General features: G+C 46.0%; 1 protein-coding gene across 1 annotated transcript in view; it reads left to right on the top strand.

The window, feature by feature from the left end:
* SLC2A9 (solute carrier family 2 member 9) overlaps positions 1–26,705 on the top strand; it is a 215,134-nt gene that overhangs the window by 10,797 nt on the left and 177,632 nt on the right. Inside the window, exons 3-4 of the mRNA XM_055589105.1 lie at positions 13,631–13,791; positions 25,325–25,449. Coding sequence (XP_055445080.1) covers positions 13,631–13,791; positions 25,325–25,449 — 286 coding nt within the window. The remainder of the gene's footprint in view (positions 1–13,630; positions 13,792–25,324; positions 25,450–26,705) is intronic.

The following is a 26,705-nucleotide window of genomic DNA, read 5'->3' as shown; positions in this document are numbered from 1 at the left end:
TTTCCCAGCATCAGGGTCTTTTCCAATGAGTAAGCTCTTCCCATCAGGGGGCCAAAGTATTGGAGCTTCAGCTTCAGCATCAGTTCTTTCAATGAATATTCAGGGTTGATTTCCTTGAAGATTAACTGGTTTGATCTTCTTGCAGTCCAAGGGATTCTCAAGAGTCTTCTCCAGCACCACAATTTGAAAGCATAAATTATTTGGTGCTCAGCCTTCTTTATGGTCCAACCCTCACCTCTGTACATGACTACTGGAAAAACCATAGTTTTGACTATACGGACATTTATCAGCCAAGTGATGTCTCTGCTTTTTTTATACACTGGTTAGGTTTGTCATAGCTTTCCTGCCAAGGAGCAAGTGTCTTGAAGTGAGTTGCTATTTCTTCCTCCAGGGGATCTTCCTGACCCAGGGATCGAACCCACGTCTTTTGCATCTCCCGCATTGCAGGCAGATTCTTTCCCTCTGAGTGACAAAGAAAGCTTCTGTGTCTGGATTTACCTTAGTTTATTTAGCCACTCACCTGCTGAAGGACATCTTGATTACATCCAAGCTTTGGCAATTATGAATGAAGCTGCTATAAATATCCATACAATCCAGAAATCATCCTTCTTGGTATTTACCAAAATAAACTGAACACTTATGTTTGCACAAAAGCCTGCATATGAATGCTGGATGTCTCTGTCTGCTGGTTCATTCTTAATTACACAACTGTATATTGTATGTATGGGCTTCTCAGATGGCACAGTGGTAAAGAATCTGGCTATCAATGCGGAGATATCAGGGTTGGGAAGATACCCTGGAGGAGGAAATGGCAACCCACTCCAGTATTCTTGCCTGGAGAATCCCTTGGACAGAGGAGCCTGGCGGGTTACAGCCCATGAGGTCACAAAGAGTCAGATACAACTGAGCACGCAAGCTTGCACATTTTATGTATACAATGGATATCATACAAAGTATATTCTAAGCATTAAAAATACTGGAAAAAAGTTTGTTAAATGAGAGAATGAGAAAGAAAAACTAAATGAGAACTTTTGCTTTGTCAAGGGGGTCTAATTTATTGCCGCCACTCTCAAGCCACAAAAACTAGGACTTAGTTGAAACAATGCCAGCTTCCACAAAAGTAACAGTGAGTGGTCGTCTGGCTTTAATAATGAATGAGTCACCTTTCCAGTGATTTCTGAGTTGGTGACATTTGTTCTTTTCTAGGGAGGGGATACAGAAGCTCACACCGCTGGCCTGCCCTAGGGTCAGTATTTAAGCCCAGGGCTTCAGCAGAACAATTAATTTGACTCATCATACATTTCCCAGCAGCAGTGGGGTAGTTTATCATTTTCCTCTCCCCAGTCCTTCCCTAAGGGCAGGTAAACATGCGGTGATAAGGAGTAAAATCATCACCTCTCTCTCCAAGAGCAGAGCGATCCCAGTTAGCGGCAGATGTTAAATGCCGGCCCAGGCAAAGATGCCAATGAGCCAGCAGACGGAGAAGCAGAAGCAAGTTGTGGTCCTTTCCATTAATCCCACCCCAGGCTGCCATTTTAAAGCCGCTGTTCTGGAAGCCCCCTTGCTCTCAGAAAAGCAGGGCACATCATGGGATGCCTCTGTGTGTTCCAAGGTCTTTAACAGGGAAAATTATTAAATAGGAGGGCTGATGAAGGTAGAGCTTGTTACAGACCTCCGGGTGGATCAGGACCAGTGGGGGCAGGGGAGAGGGGGACTCCACCTCTTGGTGGGAGAAGGCTAAGATTACAGGAGAAACCAGCGCATCTTATCATTTCAGAAACAACTGGCCATTATTTTGATGAGATAGGCATCTGATTAATTTCATCATGGACCAGCATTTCCTCTGATTTGAGAATCTCATTCTTGCTTTCTCCTTTTTTCTCTTTTCCTTTTGTCTCATCCTGTCTCACTAGTTATGCAAGCAAAACAGGCTGCTATTAGCAAAAACAAACAGCACAGCTTTAATGATTCAACCATAAAATTACTGCTCTGATTCCGCTTCTATGAAGCAGGAACTGAATCTCTCATTTGGATATCAACCTTCATGGCAGATATTGTGACATGCGTGCGTGCGTGCTAAGTTGCTTCTTTCATGTCCGACACTTTGCAACCCCATGGACTGTAGCCCACCAGGCTCCCCTGTCCATGGGATTCCTCAGGCAAGAATTCTGGAGTGGGTTGCCATGCCCTCCTCCAGGGGATCTTCCAGACCCAAGGGTGGAACCCACATCTCTTATGTCTTCTGCTTTGGCAGACAGGTTCTTTACCACTAGCGTCACCTGGGAAGCCCTAGATATTGTGACAGTAATCTCATTTTACAAAACAGGGAGCCTGGGGGGCGGGAAGAGAGATGGGGTAACTGACTCAAGGCCACCCAGCCAACGGGGAGTCACAATCTCAGCCCCACCCAAAGGCCACTTTTAAGACTTTGTCTAAATCTCCCTTTTCTTATTTCCCCAGAGATCAGCCACATAAGCATTTTATATCCTCTTTGGGAGCTCAGTATTTATTTTGTAAGCATTTTTTCCACGTTACTGAGTACTCCCGTTGCCAGGATTGCTAGCAGCTGTGTATTGCTGCCTCCCATGGCTGCTCCACCTTCCCAAAGTGGGCCTCTTAGATTGCTCTCAATTTTTCTCTTGTACGAGATGCTGCTGCACTGTTTAACCTGGGATCTCTGAGTCATTGTTTGCTTTTAATCAGAGCCGGCAGAACTGCTGGCTGACAGGAGGAGGGTGCCTTTCCAGGCCTGGGGTGTTGATGTCTGAATATTCCACGCTGTGGGTGCCACTCCTGGGGTCCCCAGATTATGGGAGCTCAGATGCCTGCCTCTTTGAGTTAAAATCTTTTCATTTCGTAAAGCTCCTCTGTGGGAAAATGCCTTTGCTAAGCCTAATGGGCAAAGGACCATATTCCCAACTCAGAGCTGCTCTGCTTCGAGGGGTGGGAGCCCTGGCTGCTGTAGCCAGACAGAGGGAACCCAGTGACAGCCAGCCCAGGAAGACAGGGAGTCAGGATGGAGGAGATTGGATGGCATGACTGGTATGAACAAACCCAGGCAGATAAAACTGGAAACATTCTCTTTCTGCCTCACAGGAGAAAAAAACTGAGATTTATTGAGCACTAACTCTAGACATCATGCTAGGGACCACTCATCCCCACCCAATCCTTCCTGCAGGATTGTTATGGCTGCAAACCCGGGTTGTTCTACAAATAAGTTATTCTGTAATTGGTGCTCAAAACCATCACTCTGCATTTGAGTTGAATCAGGAGGTCCTTTGAGATCCCCTGCTGCCTCGACTGATTTTCAGCAGCCATAAGCAATTTGAAGAGTAATGAAAGAACTCACCCTTTTCACTCCAGCCAAACAGAGGGCATACAGAGAGGACTAGGAAATGTTATCTGAGTGAAGGTCTGCGAAAATGCATTGTACTCCTGCAAACACAGCTGTGTGTGTGTGTGTGTGTGTGTGTGTGAGTCACTCATTTGTGTTGGACTTCTTGCAACCCCATGGACTGTAGCCTGCCAGCTCTTCTGTCCATGGGATTTCCCAGGCAAGAATACTGGAGTGGGTAGCCATTCCCTTCTTCAGGGGATCTTCCTGACCCAGGGATCAAACCTGGGTCTCCTGCACTGCAGGCAGATTCTTTACCATCTGAGCCACCAAGGAAGCCCTAAACATAGCTATGCGATCCCTCAAAAGAATGTTCCAGCAGCAGACAGACTCCAGATCAATTTTTTTTTTTAATAAGAAGGATATTTGGAAGCACATATTCTTGTCTCAGCTCCTGCCTTGGGCCACATAGAAAATGAAACTTTCTTTCTTTGTGTTCTATATAATTAGACCCAAGGGTTGGGCCACCTTCCTCATTACAAAGGTAGTTGAGGGAGGAACCCAGAAAACTCTGGAAGCCTTCCTCTCCAATGATCCCTTGCAATTACTGCGTCCTCTATCATCAAGCTCAGTGTTCGTTCTGAAAGCCGGCTGAGTGGGCGAAATATTCTCAGATGTCTAGAAGTACAGAGGCCTCTCCCTCACTCCTCAGTTACTCAGACTCCTCCAGGAGAATCTCACAGTGGGAAGAAAAGAAGACACCCCAGAGCTGCAAACTGAATATTAAGTCAAGAGGGAGCTGGCCGCTTTCCTAAGGACCTAGGAGGTGGGTTGGGGTCCTCAAGGCCACCCTAGTCTTCATCATTTGCTAGAAGGGCCCATAAGACTCACCACGAGGCTTATTCATGATTGATTTATTACAGCAAAAAGATGCAGAGCGAAATCGACCAAGGACTTAGATGCCTGGGGTGAAGTGCAGAGGAGACCAGGGTCGTCTCCTGTGGAGGTGGGCCGGATGCCCTTAATTTCCCCAGCAGCAAGCTATGACACCTCTGTGAGCAGTGTTCCTTCAGGGAAGCTCATCAGAGACTCAGGATTCAGGGTGTTTATCAGGGGTCAGTCACAGAGTCACCTCCTTGAGACACGTACACAATTCCTGACTCCCGGAAAAGAAGCACAGGCCACACTGTTGGCACACTCTAAGTCCCAGGAGCCCTTCTTCTCACTCCTGGGAATGGTGTGTTCCCTCCCCAAATCCAAGTTCCCCAAGGCCAGCCCAGGACTCACCTAGCAAGCAGGCCTTTCAGAGGCTAGAAGTCTCAGGCCAGACATGTTCACTTTTTCTGCACAGGTGGCAGAAAATATCCACCTGCCAATGCAGGAGACACAGGAGATGAGAGTTCAACCCCTGGGTTGGGAAGATCTCCCCCTGGAGAAGGAAGTGGCAACCCACTCCGGTATTCTTGCCTGGAAAAATCCCATTGACAGAGGAGCCTAGTGGGCTATAGTCCATGGGGTCACAAAGAATTCCGCACAGATTAGCAACTGAGCACACCCTGTCTTTGGAGAAGGAAATGGCAGCCCACTCCAGTATTCTTGCCTGGAGAATCCCAGGGATGGAGGAGCCTGGTGGGCTGCTGTCCATGGGGTGGCATAGAGTCAGACACGACTGAAGTGATTTAGCAGCAGCAGCAGCAGCGCCCTGTCTTAGTTCTGCTGTTCAGGGGACACTAGGTGGCGCCACTGAGCTGACATAATTCTGTCTCGCGTGGGCTTCCCTTCCAAGAGCCTGGTCTGTAAAGACTTCTGTACTGTTTTCCTCCCGGTGCCGGCATGTTCAGTAGTGTGGGGCTGTCTCTGCAAATCCCTAAGGAGTTAACTATAATGAATTGCTCTGTGATGCAACGGTGTGTGTACTCTGGCCCATCCACCCATCTATGTATGAGCATTGTTATAGCCCTCCTGAGAAAAATTTGACATGGATTAATGACAACCTCTATGAATCAGGCAGGAACATTAATATTGTAAAACAGGCTACAAGGTAATTTGCCTCCCATTGTCTGGCAATTTCCTGTCGTCCTTTGGAGCTGTTCTATGGCAGTCCCTGCAGCTGGGCATTGCATGGTTCAATTAGTTGCCAAAGCTTGGCCCTTGTGTTGCTGGCTGGGGAGATAGTGGTAAATTATTCATGGCTTTGTAGACCTGAGAAGTAAACAAGTCTAGAACCCTTCTTTCACAAGGCAGAAACAATGATGTCAAAACCCCCCACCCCCCACCAGTCACCCCAGCTTCTGTTTGTGGTGTTGTTTTTTTTTTTTTTTTGGAATTCTTGTGGATCCAGCACTGTCCTTTATGTTCATCTTCACATTAAATCCTCATGGTAACTCTTTAGGGAAGAAAATGATTTCATAGATGAGGGGCCAAAGGCACAAAGAGGTTGAGCGACTTGCTCAAGATCACCCAGCAGAAAAGTGGCCAAGCTGAGAGCTGGATGAAATGGATTCCAGGGCCTTTAACCACTGAGAACCCGGCCCTCAGAGACCGAGCCACTTGCTGGAGGTCACAGAGGACTGAACAGTACAAGTGAGTCCGAACCCATGACTTCTCAGCTCTTTGTTGAGTCTCTGTTCCTTTAACCCTATGACCTTTATTTATTTCTTTGCAGTTTGGTCTCTAGTCAGTGCTGGTCATGATATAAATATTCCTTGGTGAGTTTATAAACTGTTTCTATTAGACTCATCATCTCTTAACAGTTCAGGAGCCTCCTGACTGGTCCAGCTGCCTCCAGGATAAACTTTCTGAGTCCCACACCACACCTACAATGAATGTTCTGCAACACAAGTGAGGATCTCAGTTCCAAGTTCAAATCCTTCAACTGCTCTTCAACATCTGCAGGATGAAGTGTGGACCCCTTGGGCTTGCAGTCAACTTCCGACCACGTCTGCATAGTTCTCCAATCTGTCCCCAGCTGCCGGGCCACCTTCACACTCCACTGACTCATTTACAATGTCTCTATATCATCACCTAGGCCATCAGCTTCTCCACCTTTGAGAACTGCCATCTATAGTCCTCTAACCCCAGCCCCCACTCTCGTTCTTCGTGTCCCTGATCTGAGGGACCTGGCTGAGTGGCTGTAGCCCTTTTCAGCTTCCTGATACCGCAGGTCTTTCCACTCCATGTTGCAAGTGCTTGCTTATTTGGCTCTTATGTCCACAATAGATCTTGAGTTCCTCGAAGGCAGGGACTGCAGAACTTGTCTCTAGAAGACAGAGTGTGAACCTGGGCCCCTAATAGGAGGAAGTAGAAAAGCGAAAAAGCATTAGTCGATCAGACATGTCCGACTCTTTGGGACCCCATGTACCTTAGCCCACAAGGCTCTTCTGTCCATAGTGCTCTCCAGGCAGGAACACTGGAGTGGGTTGCCATTTCCTTCTCCAGGGGATCTTCCCAACCCAGGGATCGAACCCAGGGATCTCCTGCATTGGCAGGCAGGTTCTTTACTGTCTGAGCCATCAGGTAAGAATGTCCTAATAAAAGACACAAGATTGGGTTTGTCAGAAGTAGGTCCAATGGAAAAGTAAAAGGTGGACTCAGTGAATGAGATGGCCTGAAATGAGCCTAGAGATTAGCTAATATGGCAATCTTAAAACTATATTTTCTTGCAGATTACTTCTTTCAAATAGAGTCTTATGAGTTCCCCAAAACATAAAAGGAAATCTCTATTCAAAGGCCCATATTGCCACACCTAGCTACCCTTCATGATTTTGCCTAAATCGTCCCTTTCTTTCTTTCTTCATACTGTTCATGGGATTCTCAAGGCAAGAATGCTGAAGTGGTTTTCCATTCCCTTTTCCAGTGGACCACATTTTGTCACAACAAAATTATTAAGAAGAGGTGGCAAGAATACACAGAAGACCTATACAAAAATGATCTTCATGACCGAGATAACTATGATGGTGTGATCACTCACCTAGAGCCAGACATCCTGGAATGCGAAGTCAAGTGGGCCTTAGGAAGCATCACTACGAACAAAGCTAGTGGAAGTGATGGAATTCCAGCTGAGCTATTTCAAATCCTAAAAGATGATGCTGTGAAAGTGCTGCACTCAATATGCCATCAAATTTGGAAAACTCAACAGTGGCCACAGGACTGGAAAAGGTCAGTTTTCATTCCAATCCCAGAGGAAGACAATGCCAAAGAATGCTCAAACTACCACACAATTACACTCATCTCACAGGCTAGCAAAGTAATGATCAAAATTCTCCAAGCCTGGCTTCAACATTACATGAACTGTAAACTTCCAGATGTTCAAGCTGGATTTAGACAAGCTAGAGAAACCTAAGATCAAATTGCCAACATCCACTGGATCATTGAAAAAGCACAAGAGTTCCAGAAAAACATCTACTTCCACTTTATTGACTATGCCAAAGCCCTTGACTGTGTGGATCACAACAAACTATTTTAATAAAAATTTAAAGAAAATTCTGAAAGAGATGGGAATACCAGACCATCTGACCTGCCTCCTGAGAAATCTGTGTGCAGGTCAAGAAGCAATAGTTACAACTGGACATGGAGCAACAGACTGGTTCCAGATCGGGAAAGGAGTACATCAAGGCTGAATACTGTAACCCTGCTTATTTAACTTATGTACAGAGTACATCATGTGAAATTCTGGGCTGGATGAAGCACAAGCTGGAATCAAGATTGCCAGGAGAAATATCAATAACCTCAGATATGCAGATGACACCACCTGTATGGCAGAAAATGAAGAACTAAAGAACCTCTTGAGGAAAGTGAGAGAGGAGAGTGAAAAAGCTGGCTTACAACTCAACATTCAGAAAACTAAGATCATGGCATGCGGTCCCATTACATCATGGCAAATAGATGGGGAAACAATGGAAACAGTGACAGACTTTATTTTCTTTGGCTCCAAAATCACTGCAGATGGTGACTGCAGCCATAAAATTAAAATATGCTTGCTTCTTGGAAGAAAAGCTATGATCAACCTAGACAGCACAGACATTAAAAAAGCACAGACATTACTTTGCCAACAGAAGTCCGTCTAGTCAAATCTATAGTTTTTCCAGTAGTCATGTATGGATGTGAGAGTTGAACTATAAAGAAAGCTGAGCACCAAAGAATTGATGCTTTTGAACTGTGGTGTTGGAGAAGACTCTTGAGAGTCCCATGGACTACAAGGAGATCCAATCAGTCCATCCTAAAGGAGATCAGTCCTGGGTGTTCATTGGAAGGACTGATGCTGAGGCTGAAACTCCAGTACTTTGGCCACCTCATGTGAAGAGCTGACTCATTGGAAAAGACTCTGATGCTGGGAGGGATTGGGGGCAGGAGGAGAAGGGGACGACAGAGGATGAGATGGCTGGATGGCATCACCGACTTGATGGACGTGAGTTTGAGAAAGCTCTGGGAGTTGGTGATGGACAGGGAAGCCTGGCGTGCTGCAGTCCATGGGGTCACAAAGAGTCAGACAGGACTGAGTGGCTGAACTGAACTGAACATTCTCTTTCTCAAAGCCTCATATCATGGTCATTGTCATGGCCTGGGCCTGTCAGGTTGATTGTGCTCAGGTAAACCAGCTGCTGTAACACATAACCCCTAAATCTTGGTGGCTGAACACAATGAGAGTTAATTTCCCAGCCCTGTTGCCACCCAAGCAGGTGAGCAGGGGTGCTGTGCTCCCTGCAGACACCCTGGGGCCCAGGCTTATTCTACTGAGGGGCTCCCTCATCCCTGAGAGGTTCAGAGGCCTCTTCAGGGAGTCCTCTGTGACTGTCTGGCCTGCAGGAAAAGGAAGTGAGTGAGGAGAAGGTCCAGGAACTCTTAACATCTCTTTACACATCTTTGGTGACAAATGGTCCTATGAACCCCTCTGCCCCCCCCCACCCCCAGATTCAAGGGACTGAGGCATGTGACGTGGCAGTGTAGGCAGGAATAGGAAGAGGGTAGATGCTGTGAGCTCCGGCAGGCTTTGCAGTCCCAGTGGGTTCAGAGCAGCTTTCAGATGCATCGCTTCACTCCAAAGTTTTCGGCTGTGATGAAGCATCACAGAATGGCCCCAGGTGAGCTAAGGAGGAGGTATACAGGCTGAAACACACTTAGCAGTCAGCCAGTGTTGATGCCACGTCCTCACCTCTCCCCCAGTTCAGTCTTTCCACATGGACCTGGGGGTATTGATGTGATCATCTTTGTGTTTTCCAGACTAAGAATAGGGATAGAGTCGTGGTTAAGAGGTGGGCTCTGGAGTCCTGCTGCCTAGATTTGAGTCCTGACCATAATGGGACCTTGGGAAAGGCCCGTGGCTGTACCTCAGGTTCATCTGCCCAGGAGACAAGTCAGAACACAGGACCTGTCTCAGAGGGTTGCCGAGGGGATGGGTTCATGTGTTTCCAGTTTTTAGACTAGTGCATGGCATGTGGAGAATGTGATATATGGGTTCCCTATTTTAATTATTGTATGATGCCCGGCCCATAGCAGAAACTCAGTTTAAAACACACACACTCATCTCAGCACCTGCTCTGTACTGGGCACTACCAGTCCATGCCAACATACTCCATGAATCTTCAGCCCAATGAATGAGTCATGCAGGGAATTAGCTCAACAAGCCTCATCACCTGGCTTCTGCTCTCACATGTGCTTTGGGGCTACCTTTCATCTTGGTTTTGGCTGAATTCACACCCAAAGACAAGTGTTTAATTGCTAAAGGCGTCGCTTTGAAACCAACTTTCAGGGACTGTCAGAGATGTGTTTCCACAGGGGGCAACTCTGCCAGGCTTCTCCAGCCCTCTGCAGATGCATCCGTTCTCCAGTTTCCCCAAATTGAAATAAGAAGCGTCTGCAGAGACTCCCAAAGCAGCGCCTAGCAGTGAGAGATGTGAAAGCCGCCTCTTCCCCGACCAGGCTCCTGAGTGCTTGGAAAGGAAAAGAGAACATTTCCTCCCAAACAGCATCCTTTTAGTTTCTGTGCATAAACTCGGGATGCTGGTCATTGCTGCAGGCGTGGGAAGACAAGGCTGTCAAGAGCAGTCATCAGCAAGACTCTTCCCAGCGCAGCCGCTGGAATCTGTGCAGGACTGCGGTAGGGACCAAGTCACATCCAAGAATGACCTTCAATGCTGGAAGGTCTCCTGATTATCATGCCAGAGGCCTGGGAAGTCCTGGGCACTCACTTCAGCTTCTCTGGAGGCTCTGGACGCTGTTGGTAGTCCTGGGGGCATCCTGTGAAAGTGAAAGAAAGGGAAGTCACTCAGTCATATCCAGCTCTTTGTGATCCCATGGACTATATACAGTCCATGGAATCTCTAGGCCAGAACACTGGAGTGGGTAGCCTTTCCCTTCTCCAGGGTATCTTCCCAACCCAGGGATTAAATCCAGGTCCCCCACATTGCAGGCAGATTCTTTACCAGCTGAACCACAAGGAAAGCCCAAGAATACTGGAGTGGGTAACCTATCTCTTCTCTAGCAGATCTTCCCTACCCAAGAATTGAACAGGGGTCTCCTGCATTGCAGGCAGATTCTTTACCAACTGAGGTATGAGGGAAGCCCAACTGCCTTCCTGCGGCCACTCCATCCCTCTGGCTTAGTGCTAACCATGCTGTTTCTCGCCCTATACTTGGCTTCCTGAGGGGTGTCCTCCTTACGCTCTTTGGGGCCTGACATGGCAACTTAACAAGGACCTAATCAGGACTGATCTTTAAACCTGTAAATATCCTGGGCTTCCCTGGTGGCTCAGTGGTAAAGAATCCACCTGCCAATGCAGGAGACATGGGTTCAATCCCTAGTCCGTGAAGACCCCACATGCCACCGAGCAACTAAGCCCATGAGTCACATGAGCCACAACTATCGAGCCTGTGCTCTAGAGCCCGGGAGCCGCAACTACTGAGCCCATGTGTCACATCTACAGGAGCCCATGTGCCCAGGCTGCCCAATAACAGAAGCCACGGCAATGAGAAACTCGGGCACCGCAACTCGAGAGTAGCCCCCGTTCACCAGAACTAGAGAAAAGCCCATGCAGCAATGAAGACCCAGCACAGCCAAAAATAAACAATAATACAGATGTCTGATATTTAACAAAAATGGTGTGATGATGGTTTTAAAATAAATAAATACACGTCCTGTTGGATTTAGCTACTTCACTCTCATACCTTCATCATGCATGCAGTCACTGGTGGGTGGTTGTATGCAGGCTCTGAAGCCAGGCAGACTTGGCAAAAATCCTTCTCCACCACTTACTAGCCATGTGGGTAAATACCTTACTCTTGGCTCCCTCCTCTGTAAACGGGGATGTCAACTGCCAGGGTTCTCGTGAGTATGAAATGGAATTACTTATGTGTTTTGGTAGAGTTTCAAGAGTTAGACACAACGGCAAGTTTGTCTGATTGAAGCTAAAAAAGAAGGCATTGAAAAAATAGTGAGCAACTCCCAAGATGGGTGGGAGGGCTGGCAAGCCAGGCTCAGAATCTCTGCAGGGAGAAGATACGTATTATTTTTCAGATTCTTTTCCATTATAGGTTATTACAAGATATTGAAAATAGTTTCCTGTGCTCTACAGCAGGTTCTTGTTGTTAATCTGTTTTATGTATGGTGGTATGAATGTGTTAATTCCAAACTCCTAATTTATCTCTCCCCACCTCCAATATCCTCTTTGGTAAGTAAGAGGAATTTTCTAGAAATGGATTTGCTGGGTTCTAGGTTAGGATCTTCAACTTGACTAGGTAAAGCTAAACTGTTTTCCAAGGTGACTGTACAAATTAAATTCCCACCGTCAGTGTACCAGAGTACACGCGGCTAGTCACTACTGAACCCTTACCAGACCTGTTCATCTTTAATCTCCCTGGGGATTGGGTGATCTCCATACAGGTACTGGGTGCTGCTTCAAGTTCTTGGGCGATTTCATGACAGCCCGAGACAATCAGTGTTATCACTCCCATCTTGCAGATGAAGAAACCCAGGTTCAGCTGATTTAAATCATTAGCAAATCATCATGCTGGGATTCAAGCCCAGGTCTGTGTGACCAGACCCTGTGCTTTTTCTGCCATGCTATAACACTGGCTGTTATTGGAGAGGTCTCTGGGCCTTTATGGGGTACCTATGGGGAACTATGAGCTTCTTAGAGATGGAACTCTCATGGGGAGCACAGTTCATGACCTCAGTCTTTGGTGTATGTCAGAATCACTCAGTCCCATCCCAAACCCACTGAATCAGAATCGACAGCAGTGTTGTGTGTTGGGGAGGGGGAGGATCTAGTGAGCATGAAGTGGGCATCTTATTGTGGTTTATTTAAATAATTTTTAAAGTTTAGTTTTGGCTGTGTTGAGTCTTCCTTACCCAGCAGGCTTTTCTTTGGGTTGTGGTGAGCTAGGGCTACTCTTGATTGTGATGGGCTGGTGTCTCACTGCAGTGGCTTCTCTTGTTGCCCAGCACAGGCTCTAGGGCACACAGGCTGCGGCATGTGGGCTCTACAGGCTCAACAGTTGTGGTGCATAGGCTTAGTTGCTCCATGGCATGTGGCATCCTCCTGCACCAGGGATCGAACTATGTCTCTTGAATTGGCAGGTGGATTCTGTACCACTGAGCCACGAGAGAAGCCCTCATTGTGAGTTTAATTTACATTTCTGTGTTAATAAACATGTGGAACATTATGTCATTAGCTTCCTGGTCAGCTGAATTTGTTTGGGAGTCTGTTCAAATCTTTGACTCATTTCTACTTGTGTTGTCTTATTGATTTGTTAGAACTCTTTACATATTGTGGCTACAAATCCTTTGTAGCTACATGGGTTACAAATATGTTAGCTTAGTTGGTGGCTTGTCTTTCCAATTTCATGCCTTCTGAAGAGCAGAACACTCTAAGTCTGATGAAATCCAAATGAGCATTTTGTTTTTCTTTTGTGGTTTTTTTCTGTGTGTGTCTTGAATCTTTACCCACCCCAAGGTGGCAAATATTTTCCCTTATTTAGGTATGAACATTTTAAACACATTTTCAAGGTGATTCTGTTCTGCGGTTCTCCTTGGTTCAGTCAGATCTGAATTTGATTCCCAGGTTTGCCACTCAGCTGAACAAGTCAGTTTGTCTCTCTGAGCCTCCGTTTCCCTACCTGCAAAAGGATTTAAAAATAAGGTCTGTCCACAAGGTTTGTTAGAAGGATTCAGTGAAACAGCTCAAACAGAGCTTAGCGAAATGCCTGGTATGAAACCAGTGTTCCATAAAAGTCATTTTGTTTATATACAATGGGCTTCGAGCAGCTGGGAGGAATAACATGGTTTGTTGTTTGTTTTCAGTACATCAAGGCCTTTTACAACGAGTCGTGGGAGAGAAGGCACGGACATCCCATAGACTCAGACACTCTGACCCTGCTCTGGTCTGTGACCGTGTCCATATTCGCCATCGGTGGACTCGTGGGGACGTTCCTGGTGAAGGTGATCGGAAAATTTCTTGGGAGGTCAGTGGGGGCCCCTCTGTATTGGCCATACTATGTCTGTATTAGAGTCAGGATTGCAGCAGGTAACAGAATTCCACTCAGTCCAACTGGAGAGATTATAATGCCAGAAGGACACGGAGCAGAAATAGGGTAAGGAAAAGCCAAGGAAAATTGAATCCCTGGGTGAGGGGTTGACAGGCTGGTGCTGAGGCTGTGGAGGCATCAGGCTTTGTCAGGACCCTACTGTCCAAACAAGGAGGAGCTGGGAAGAAATACTCTGGCTTTTCTTTCGGCTGGCCCTCCAGCCTGCATAGGCGCCTCTCATTGGTCAAACCCAAGCCGAAGCCTGAAAACCCAGGCGTCTCATTGGTGCAGCTCAGGAGGACCAGCTTCAGGGCTCAGAGCGGTGAGGGGAGAGTGGAAAGGGACCTAGGTGTGGGAGCAATTGGACAAGAGTCAGCACAGTGTCTTAGAGACTGTTCCACAGAGATATCTACAGAGCTTTTTTTTTTTTTAATCAGTTGCTTAAACAGTCTTCCATTGTATGACTGGATGATAATTTCTTTAACTGGCTCCTGACTGAGAGACATTTGGTCCACGTCAAACTCTTTCCATTACAAACACAGCTGCCGTGAATATCAATTTCATGTTGAAATTCCCCAACATCAACCTCTCCAATCAGATCCACTTCACCCCTGTGTTTCATTTGTCTTTTATTTTCTACGTGAAGCCTTCTCTCATGTAAGATTGCATTATCCATAAATTCCCCCAAACATTTGCTCTGTGTCCTTGCTCATAGCAACTTTCTGGGGGATGCTGAGGTGTTTAGTGGAGAAAGTAGAGTCTTTAGAACATTCACATGTGAACTTGAATCATGAGTCTTCTACTTCCTGGCTGTGTTGACATTTGACCCTCAGGTCTCTCATCTGTGGAAAAGAGACAAGAGTTCCTACCCTGCTGTAAGGGCTAGAGAAAATTAATGGGGGAGACTGGCCCATTAGCTCAATGAAGAGAAGCTATTATTATCCACCATATTATTTTCTCATCATCACCTTGATATAGTAGGGGGTCACCCAAACATTGTAAAGTGAAAGAAAGAAAGTGAAGTCACTCAGTTGTGTCTGACTCTCTGTGACCCCATGGACTGTAGCCCACCAGGCTCCTCCATCCATGGAATTTTCCAGACAAGAGTACTGGAGTAGATTGTCATTTCCTTCTCCAGAGGATCTTCCTGACCCAGGGATTGAACCTAGGTCTCCCGAATTGCAGGCAGACGCCTTGCCGTCTGAGCCACCAGGGAAGCACCAAAAGAGCCAGATGGAATTCTCCAGGCCAGAATCCCTGAGTGGGTGGCCTTTTCCTTCTCTAGGGGATCTTCCCAACCCAGGGATTGAACCTGTCACTCAGGACTCCCCGAGTCACTTTTTTTTTTTAATTTTATTTTATTTTTAAACTTTACATAATTGTATTAGTTTTGCCAAATATCAAAATGAATCCATCACAGGTATACATGTGTTCCCCATCCTGAGCCCTCCTCCCTCCTCCCTCCTCATTCCATCCCTCTGGGTCGTCCCAGTGCAGTCACTTTTTAAATGGCAGGAACCGTTATGCCTTAGAGGGAATTGGTTGGCTCACGTGGCTGAAATATAATTCAGCTGAATCCAATAGCTCCTATGATGTCATAAGAAAATGCATCTGTGTTCTCTCCTCTCAGCTCTTGCTTGCTATGTTGGCTTCATGAACAGGTGGCCTCTGCCCATGGAGGGGCAAAGTGGCCTAAGCCCCTTAGACAGATATGGTTCCTACTGAACATCCCCACCACAAACTTCTTCCAACAGTCCTCATACAAGCCCCAGGCATGAATCTCACTTCCCTGAGAGAGCTTGCAAACTATCAAGACTCTTCAAAAGGAGCCAATTCTACCCCATTAGGGACATTTGACAATGTGCAGAGATACTGCAGGTTGCAAAGCTGAGGGCTGTGACTGGTACCTCCTAGAGGCCAAAGTCTCAAACAGAAGGAGTCAGCAAACACAAAGCATGGAGCTTCTCCAGTACCCGTGGTTTACGCATCATCAGTTGCTTTTAAGGACATAGTCCACTTGGTATTAAACGTGCATGAACTGGGAAGTGACAGTTAAAAGTCATAACAAACCTTTACTCTAGCTCTGCCCACTGCCCACCACATATCTGTCAGAAACAATGCTGGCCTCTGAGCTTACATAGGGCTTCGTGTTTCCCTCTGTTACATCACTTGGCATTTGGGGTTACAAAGATTCAGTTACATTTCTGTCTCCCCTGAAAGGCGATTTCCTCAGTGTAAGATCCGTGTCTGTATAGGAGCCCTGGCATGTGGCACAGGAGCTCCAACACAGTAGGCAAGCCATAAACTTTTGTTGGGTTTATGAAAGGATGGAGGGAAAGTGCTCAATGCTTGAACTTTTTCTACTGCAACTCCCCCAAATGCCCATCCTTCTATTGCTTGCATGCTTTTTATTTGCCCATACATTTATTTTGAAAATATTTATGGAGAGCTTGCTATGTGCCAAGAACTTGGTGGTGCACAAAACTGACAAAGTCCCTGGGGTATCAGCTCTCCAGGCAGAGGGAACAGGAAGTGCAAAAGTCCTGGGGGAAGAATGGGCTTGGTTCCTTTGAAGATAAGACAGGAGGTCAGTATGGCTGGAGCTGAGTCCAGGAGTAGAAAATGAAGCAGGAGGGGTCACTGGGTTCAGAAGCGGAAGACACTGTGGGGAAGGGTTGGGACTCCAGCTTTGACTCAGAGTAAGATGGGATATTACTGGAGTATTTTGTGATCTGACTCGCATTTTGAAAGGCTTGCTCTTATCAGTGGATTCAGGGAGGCTGGTTAGGAACATCCTGCCACAAGCCAGGTGAAGTGATTCGTTTTGCACCAGGTTTGTCATGAGACACAGTGAGAAACAGTGAGAATTGTTTGCATTCTGGAAATAGTTTGGGAATAGAGAAAACAAGCCCTGCTCATGGACTATGTGGGACTAAGAGAGAAATAAAAATAATGCTAACATTTTTGTCTTGAAGAATCACAAGGAGCAAGGATTGTATTGCTTTTTTTAAAATTAATTTTATATTGGAGTATAGCTGATCAACAATGTTGTGTTAATTTCAAGTGTACAGCAAAGTGATTCAGTTACACATAAACATGTATCTATTCTTTTTCAAGTTCTTTTCATATTTAGGGTATTACAGAATATTGAGCAGTTGCTTTTTGAGGTAGGGAAACCCTTGAGAAAAACAAGATTTGGGCGAGGGAAAGGAAGAATGGAAACTCAGTTTTAGGTATACTACATTTAGGTATACTACGTTTGAACTGTCTGTTAGCCCTTCCAGTGGAGATGTCATGTGTACAATGAGATTTGTGAGTCTAGCACTCTGAAGTGCCCAGAACTCAGATGTAAATCGAGATGTCGTCAGTACAAAGGTGACACTTGAAGCCAGGAGATAAGACAAGATTACATAGGAGGCATCTAAGATCATGGCATCCATCCCATCACTTCACAGCAAATAGATGAGGAAGAAAATGGAAACTGTGACAGACTTCATTTTCTTGGGCTTCAAAATCACCGTGGACAGTGACTGCAGTCATGAAATTAAAAGACGCTTGCTCCTTGGAAGAAAAACTATGACAAACCTAGACAGTATATTAAAAAGCAGAGACCTCACTTTGCCAACAAAGGTCTCTCTAGTCAAAGCTAGACAGTAGTCATGTATGGATGTGAGAGCTGGACCATAAAGAAGGCTGAGCACTGAAAAATGGATGCTTTTGAACTGTGGTGTTGGAGAAGACTATGAAGAGTCCCTTGGACAGCAAGGAGATCAAACCAGTCAATCCTAAAGAAAATCAACACTGAATATCCTTTGGAAGGACTGATGCTGAAGCTAAAGCTCCAGTACTTCGGCCACCTGATGAGAAGAGCTGACTCATTGGAAAAGACCCTGACACTGGGCAAAAGGAGAAGCAGGTGGCAGAGGATGAGATGATTAGATAGCATCATGGACTCAATGGACATGAGTTTGAGCCAACTCCAGGAGACAGTGAAGGACAGGGAAGCGTGGTGTGCTACAGTCCATGGGGTTGCAAAGAGTGGGACACAACTGAGCCACTGAAGAACAACAACAAGGTAGAGACCAAAGGAATAGATTCAAGAGCTGAGCCTGGAGCCCTCCAATATTCAGAGGGTTGGGAAGATGTTAAGGATCACACAACAAGGTAGGAGCAGTCTTACCTTTGAATGAGATCTACAACGTGAGGGAGAGGAGATGGTGATCAACCAGGTCCAACATGGCCAAGGAATGAAGACCAGCCTGAGCTCTGGGTGGTGAATTGAGCAGCACAGAGGTGGCTGGTTATCTTGGCAAGAGCCATGTCAAGGGTACAAAGGAGTAGACAATCATGGGAGTGGGTTTAAGAGAGAAAGAAACAAGAAGAACTGGAGACAATGAGTGCAGACCACTTTTTAAAATTTATTTATTTTTTTATTGAAGGATCTTTTTGAGGAGTTTTACCATAAAGGGGAGCAAAGACAATGGTGTGGTGGATGGAGGAAGAGGTAGAATCAGGAGGATTTTTTGTGTTTTGTTTTGAGATGGGAGCTGCAGCAGCACATTAATGAGATGTTCCAGCAAGAAGGGGAAAATGATAGTCAGGAGCAAGGGGTGAAATTTGCTGAAGTTATAACCTTGAGCATGTCAGAGCGGGTGGGAAACTAGTAGGTCATAGGAGGGATTGGTTTCAGGTAAGAGTGGAGACTGTTCATCCATAGAAACAGGAGGGAAGGCAGAGCTTATGGGCACAGATGCTGGTAGGTTAAATCACATGCAAGGAACATGTGGACCATCTTTTCGGATTGATTCAGCTTTCTTGGTAGACTAGAAAGCAAGGTCACCAGCTGAGGAACAGGACCAGGGGATTAAAAGAGAGAGAAGATGCTTGAAATAGTCCCCTAGGAGACCAGGAGACTGAGCAAAACAGGAAACTCTAGAATGGTTGGTAAGGGGCTTAAAGACTACTTGAGTTGGTTGGTCATGAATTTCAAGTGAGACTAGGCAACATAATTCAATGTATTTTTTTTTCCCAGCCAAGATGAACTTTATATAAATGTGCAAGACATGAGATCTAACTAGGGTTGGAGTTATTTCAGAAACACAGAATGAAGGAGAAGAGTGAGTGGATCAAGGAGTGGAGGGTATATGAATGTTTAAAATGATGGACCCTGGAATTCAAGCTGGATAAGCAGGAAGAGATGGACATGGTAGAAGCTAGATCCCATCTTGGCTTATAGGCTTGGTCAGCTAAAGAATTGTTGGAAGGGTAAGTGGTAGGAGCCAGGATCTCCAGAATTTCCCCCATTTCACTAGGGCTTAATGAAAAGTACTTTCCAAATCCAAACTGAAATCATACTCCCTGTATCTCCTGATCGTAGTCCTGAGCATCAAGATGAAATAGTGGAAGGCAGCTCTCACACTTCCCCTGAACCCTCTCTTATCTGGGCTGAATGTCCCCAGTCCCTTTGACCATTTCTCAAGGACATGGCCTCCAAACTCCTCATTTCCCCTTTCTGTCAAGAACTGATGATTTGGGCTGCTCTGGGAAGATTCTACATCACTGGAGAAGCTCAGAGTACTGAACCAGGTGTACGCAGCTGGGGGTCCCAGGGGGCACTGGGGTTCTGCTCTCAGAAACGGCATGGTGCTGGTCCCTCTTGTTCTGTTGCATGTTCATCCCTGGGAAAAATATGGAAACACAATAATTAAAATCCCCGTCTCTGAACCCTAGTGAGTCAGCATTGTGAATTATCTGCAAATAAGGTTTCTCTCCTCACTGGGACATTGTCATGCTGGGGGTTATTTTGGGAAGGAATTCATTAATATGATAAACTCACTTAGAGGGTGTGCAGCCCAATTTGCAAATGTTTCAAGTCAGACTTGAATGTGATTTTAACATCCCCTGCATAGCACAAAATGCACCATTCTATCCAATGCAAGAGCTCAGACCCAAGAACTGAGAGGCATCCATGGCTCTTCTTCCTCTCTCCACTTCTATCCAACTCATCCATATTTTAGGTTCTGAATACCAGTTTCCAGTGTCTGTGGCCAGGGTGGGGGGTATTCCCTACACCATCAAGACATTCTCCAGACACCAGCTGTCTGTTCTATAATTCAACTCTGTTCTGACACTATCTACCCAGGGATGGTATCAGATTACAATATTGAGGACTCAATCCCACCAGACTGCCCCTATCCCAGTTCAGACACCAGTCCCAGGCCCAGGTTGTCACCTGAGCTTCTGACCAACTGGCTCTGGACTGGAGGGTCCAAAGACCCCCTGCCTTGGCTTTCAGGTTAAGGGTTTAGTCTTGCAAGACTTCCCCTCCCCTCTTCCAACTCCAGATGCTAATAACGAGATATGGTTGTCAACTATGCTTCTAACTCAGTCTCCAGCCCCTCTCCTCTCTCTGTAGGTCGGGATGGGATTGAAAGTTTCAATCTTCTAATCACATGGTTGACTCCACCAACAACCATCCCCCCATCCTCATTTCCTTTCCAAAATCACCAGCTATAAATCAGAGCTTCCAAGGATGCCCCTCTTAGGGTTTTATTAATTGCTAGAGCAGCTCACAGAACCTACAGGAACATTTTCCTTAGTAGATCCCTGATTTATTATGGAAGGATATAACAGGGACCAGCCAATGGAAAAGATGCACGGGACAAAGGATGGGGAAGGGGTGGAGCTTCCGTGCTCTCTCTGAATGCACCACTCTTCCCAAATCTATTCATGGTCATCAACCTGGAAGCTGCCCAAACCTTGTCCTTTGGGGGTTTATGGAAGCTTCGTTACATAGGCATAGTTGTTTAAGTCATTGGCCATGGATGTTTGAATTCAATCTCCAGCCCCTTTCCTCTCTCTGGAGGTCAGGATGCGATTGTAAGTTACAACATTCTAGTCACATGACTGGCTCCACTGGCAACCATCCCACCCCATCCTTAGTTCTTTTCCAAAAGTCACCTCACTGACATCAGCTCACTTGTGGGCTTGTTATGAATAACACAACATTGATTTCATTGTTCTGGCTCTGAATCGATTTTAGGAAATGAGGTCTAGTGACGAAATATTATAACAAAAGATGCCCCCATGGTTCTTATCACTTGGGAAATTCCAAGGGTTTTGAGCACTGTGAGCTGGAAACCAGGATGAAGACTGCATATTTTTGTTACTATAAATCACAATATCACTATCAACAAATTCCATCAATTCTGTCTTCAAAAAACACCAAGATCCGGCCATGGTTCACTCCCTCCACCATCCTGATCCAAATCCCTGTGAGCACTTGCCTGATCTATTGCAATATTCCCCACTGGCCTCCCTAACCCCACACTTACCCCTGCATCCCATGGTCAACATAGAAGATGGAATGGTCTTATTAAAATCAGGCCATGCCTCTCCTCTCCTTTGAAACTTCAAAGGCTACGCTTCTTACTCAAATAGAAACCCAAGTTGTCATGGTGGCCTGCAGACCCCTTACAAGCTCCCCTTACAAGCTCCAGTCCCCTCCCCTTTCACCTTCTACTACTTGCTCTCTGGGTCTCCTCTGCTTCCAGCCACACTGGCCTCACTAATGTTGCTGAAACAGTCTACGTCTGGCTCTTCTTTTCCATGATTGCTGTTCCCCAGGGTCCATACAGCTCGTCTTCTCGTTCTTCAAATCACCCACTTTCTTCAGTCTGTGCTCAGGTGTTAGCTTCTTGGCAAGGCCCTCCCTGGCCACTCCGTGTAAAATTGCACCCCCTCCCCCGCTCTCATGTTCTCTACAACATTTCTCACGAGCTTATATGCTCCACATGTTTTAATTTTACTTGTTTATTAAGAGGAGCATAAAAGCAGGGACTTGGCCACATTCATGGCTGTGTGCCAGAACATAGAATGATGCTCAGCACCCAGTCCAGCTTCAAACATGTGCTGAGTGAGTAAATGTCAGCTGAATGAAAAAAAGACTGTTGAAAGAATGAGTGAAAGTGAGTATATGTGGTAGCCACCATTGCAAACAGCTTAGTATCCTGGATTCTGGAATGCCAAATATCCCATTGAATAGCTTGTAACCTTGAAGAAAGAAAGAAAGTGAAAGTCGCTCAGTCCTGTCCAACTCTGCGAATCCATGGACTAGTCCATGGAATTCTCCAGGCCAGAATACTGGAGTGGATAGCTGTTCCCTTCTCCAGAAGATCTTCCCAACCCAGCAATTGAACCCAGGTCTCCCGCACTGCAGGCAGATTTTTTACCAGCTGAGCCACCAGGGAAGCCCAAGAATACTGGAGTGGGTAGCATTTACCTTCTCCAGAGGATCTTCCCCACCCAGGAATCAAACAGGGGTCTCCTGCATTGTAGGTGGAATCTTTACCAACTGAGCTATCAGGGAAGCCCTGTGTGACCTTGGCCAAATCTTAGTTTCTAGATCTGTTTCTTCATTTGGGAAATACAGTAGCAAGTCACCTAACTTACAGGGTCTTCAATGAGTGTAAAGGACTTAGTGCCTGGCACATCATAAGGACTCTGAATGTTAGCTATCATCATGGTTTGTTTGTTTATTTTACCTTATTGAGTCTCTGAATACATTCCAGGTGACATCATAGGCACTTTGCATAAATCATTCTCATAGAATCCTTACAAGATAGACATTATTATATTCATTTTACAGGGGAGTAAATCAAGTCAAGACTGAGAGAGAGTAAGAAATCTTTCCAAAGTTGTTCAATTAGTATGAGCTGTCCAAGCAGGAACATTACTGGAGGTGGGTTCAGGAGAACAGCAGCTCTGCAGCCCACAGATGTGGACGCTAAAGTGAGATTCATGGCAGATCAGAGCTGTGCCATGTGGGGCAAGCGGGGTCCACGTGACTTGACTCCTAGATTCATTCCTTCATTTATGCAGCAAATATATACAGGTCACCTGCCTGTGTCAGGAACTGGTGTAGTTGCTGGGGATCCAGTGACAAGACAAAGTCTCTGCCCCCTGGTGCTTACATTCTAGTACAGGAAGATGGACAGCTAGCATAAAACAAGTAACAGGAGGATAATTTCCTGTAATGTTGGGGCTGTGGAGAGGCTAGAACAGAGTCAGAGGATGGGCTGTGCAGCTGGGGAAAGCAGTCATGTCAAAGGGTGTCAGGAGATTGCATTTGAGTTGAGGCTTTAGTGAGATGCTTCCCTCATAGCTCAGTTGGTAAAGAATCCACCTGCAATGTGGGAGACCTGGGTTCGATCCCTGAGTTGGGAAGATCCCCTGGAGAAGGGAAAGGCTACCCACTCCAGTAGTCTGTCTTGGAGAATTCCATGGACTATACAGTCCATGGGGTTGCAAAGAGTCGGACCAGACTGAGCTACCTTCACTTTCACTTTCTTTTAATGAGAAGGAATGACCCCATTGGATCAGAGACCACTTCTGAAGATTTTAGCCCCCTGAGGGGGCTCCCTTCCAAGCCCCTAAGGTATCAGCAGCACAGGATAGCACACCCACTTCAGAGGTCCCCCTTTCGACATCTCCACGCCCTGATACTTGCTTAACCAATTCCCAGTGTTAAATTGGTTAACTAATTTAACCAATTAAATTGGTTAAACTAACTACAGTGATTTTCATTTTCCTATCTGACCTCTGACTCATGGATTTTTTTTTTTTAATTTTCCACTTTAATTTTTTAGTTACATACGATTAGCTATTTCCATCTTCCCAGGTGGCACTAGTGGTAAAGAACCTGCCTACCAACGTAAGAGACATAAATGATGCTGGTTTGATCCCTGGATTGGGAAGATCCCCTGGAGAAGGGCATGGCAACCTTCTCCAGTATTGTTGCTTGGAGAATCCCATGGACAGAGGAGCCTGGTGGGCTACAATAGGGTCGCAAAGAGTCGGACATGACAGAAGCGACTGAGCATGTACACATGCATTAGCTATTTCATATTATTAAAGATTGGCTTTATCAGCAAAATATTCAACATGTGTTAACAAGTTTGAAGAAGTCGCATTTCTGCATAATTTTAGCTATGGTGCTATTGCCTAGAGGGATAGTGAAGATGCCAGAAAAAACACAGAGGTTGCAAAAAATTAAATCTACTTAACACTTTGAGAACATACATCTGCAAAGTAACAGGTTATAAATAAAAACAATGTAAGTCTAGTTAAAAGGTAAGATCTACCTTGTCCTATTTATTGAAATATATTTTTTAATTTATTATTATTTTTTTTTACTTTACAGTATTGTATTGGTTTTGCCATACATCAACATGCATCCACCACGGGTGTACACATGTTCCCCATCCTGAAGCCCCCTCCCACCTCCCTCCCCATACCATCCCTCTGGGTCATCCCAGTGCACCAGCCCCAAGCTTCCTGTATCCTGCATCGAACCTGGACTGGTGATTTGCTTCTTATATGATATTATACATGTTTTAATGCCATTCTCCCAAATCATCCCCCACCTCCCACTCCCACAGAGTCCAAAAGACTGTTCTATACATCTGTGTCTCTTTTGCTGTCTCGCATACAGGGTTGTTGTTACCATATTTCTAAATTCCATATATATGCATTAGTATACTGTATTGGTGTTTTTCTTTCTGACTTACTTCACTCTGTCTAATAGACTCCAGTTTCATCCACCTCATTAGAACTGATTCAAATGTATTCTTTTTAATGGCTGAGTAATACTCCATTGTGGAGAAGGCGATGGCACCCCACTCCAGTACTCATTGCCTAGAAAATCCCATGGATGGAGGAGCCTGGTAGGCTGCAGTCCATGGGGTTGCTAAGAGTTGGACATGACTGAGTGACTTCACTTTCACTTTTCACTTTCATGCATTGGAGAAGGAAATGGCAACCTACTCTAGTGTTCTTGCCTGGAGAATCCCAGGGACGGGGCAGCCTGGTGGGCTGCCAACTGTGGGGTCGCACAGAGTTGGACACAACTGAAGCGACTTAGCAGCAGCAGCAGCAGCAATACTCCATTGTGTATATGTACCACAGCTTTCTTATCCATTCATCTGCTGATGGACATCTAGGTTGCTTCCATGTCCTGGCTATTATAAACAGTGCTGCGATGAACACTGGGGTACACGTGTCTCTTTCAATTCTGGTTTCCTCGGTGTGTATGCCCAGCAGTGGGATTGCTGGGTCGTATGGCAGTTCTATTTCCAGTTTTTTAAGGAATCTCCACACTGTTCTCCATAGTGGCTGTAGTAGTTTGACTCATGGATTAGAAGACACATTTTTGACTTTGTAATATTAAATGAAGGTTTTAGAACCAATGGACTAAAACACTACACCAGGGAAATCCACAGAGGGTCAGGGCTGGAGATGCTTTCAGAGGTGATGTAATCAACCCCAGTGATGAGTCCAGAGGAAGGAAATGCTTTGCTCAGGGTCACACGGCCAAAAGTGGTGGTGGGTCGGTCCATTGAGGAGTCTGGACCTTGCTCTTGGAATGGACAGGCCAGTGGCAGCCTCATCAGACCTTTTCTTTTTCTTCCAGGAAAAACACTTTGCTGGTCAACAATGGGTTTGGGATTTTTGCCGCATTGCTGATGGCCTGTTCTCTCCCAGCTGGAGCCTTGGAAATGCTCATCGTGGGACGTTTCATCATGGGTGTGGATGGAGGTGAGATTTCATAATGTCAGAGGAGGAGGCAGTAACACATTCCTCGGCAGGGTGGTGTGTGTGTGTATCAAAATGTGATGGGTATTTTGTGGTTGTCACATGACTGGGTCCCTACTGATACTGAATTGGCAGAGACTGAGGATGCAAGAGGGCTTCCCAGGTGGTGCTAGTGATAAAGAACCCAGCTGCCAATGCAGGAGATGCAGGAGACCTGGGTTTGATCCCTGGGTCAGGAAGATTCTCTGGAGGAGAACATGCCAACCCACTCCAGTATTCTTGCCTGGAGAACCCCACGGACAGAGGAGCCTGGCGGACTGCAGTCCATATGGTCGAAAAGAGTTGGACACGACTGAAGCAACTTAGCACACACGCATGCACGAGGATGCAAGAATCCAGCATGGAGTGGGGCAGCCCCATGGGAAGGACCACCTACCCATGATGCTCCTCTAATAGAGAAGTGTTGACTGGGATGATCCCAAACCAACACCAAAGACAGGGATGGTTTTCTGCACATCGTACATTCTGTTTATCATCTTCACCATAAAATTCACATCCCAAGAGGTCTGTGGGTTTTTATGTCAGGGAGTTTTTATGAGAGTTGTTTCCTGTCTGGGCCTCTGACTCATTCATTCTTTCTTTTATGCTCCAAGCATTTTTAGAGCACATGCTGTGCCTAGTGTTCTACGCTGGGGACACAGTGGTGAACAGGAAACCCCAGTCCCTACCCCCAGAGCTTACATTCTGGTGGGGGGACAGATATGTAACTAGATATATAAGGCAAATAGTGACAAGCCCTAGGAGGAAAATGAAGCAGAGCAGGAAGATAGCAAAGGCTATTTTAAATAGGATTCAGGGAAGGCTGCTCAGAGAAGGAAATAAATGAGCAGAGACCGGATAAACCAAGGGGAAGGGCCAAATGAATATTGGGAGAACTGTGTTCCTGGCAGAGAAGAGGGCAGTGGCTCTGAAGCAGAAATGTGCTTGGCAAGTTCAAGGGAGAGGCAGGAGGCCAGTGTGGTGGAACTTGGTTAGTCAGGAGGAGTGCAGAGAGATGGATATAGGGTTGGCCAAAAAGTTTGTTTGGATTTTCCATACCACCCTATGGGAAAACCCAGATGAACTTTTTCGCCAACACAATAGTGAGGTAGATAGAAAGGTAGACAGATAAATAAACAGGGATTCCCTAGGGGCTCAGACTGTAAACAATCTGCCTGCAATACAGGAGACCCGAGTTTGATCCCTGGGTCGAGAAGGTC

This window comes from Bubalus kerabau, chromosome 7 (assembly GCF_029407905.1).
Source record: "Bubalus kerabau isolate K-KA32 ecotype Philippines breed swamp buffalo chromosome 7, PCC_UOA_SB_1v2, whole genome shotgun sequence".
Taxonomy (NCBI): domain Eukaryota; kingdom Metazoa; phylum Chordata; class Mammalia; order Artiodactyla; family Bovidae; genus Bubalus; species Bubalus kerabau.
Note: the sequence above shows the minus strand (reverse complement) of the source record. Positions and strands in the feature narration are given on the sequence as shown.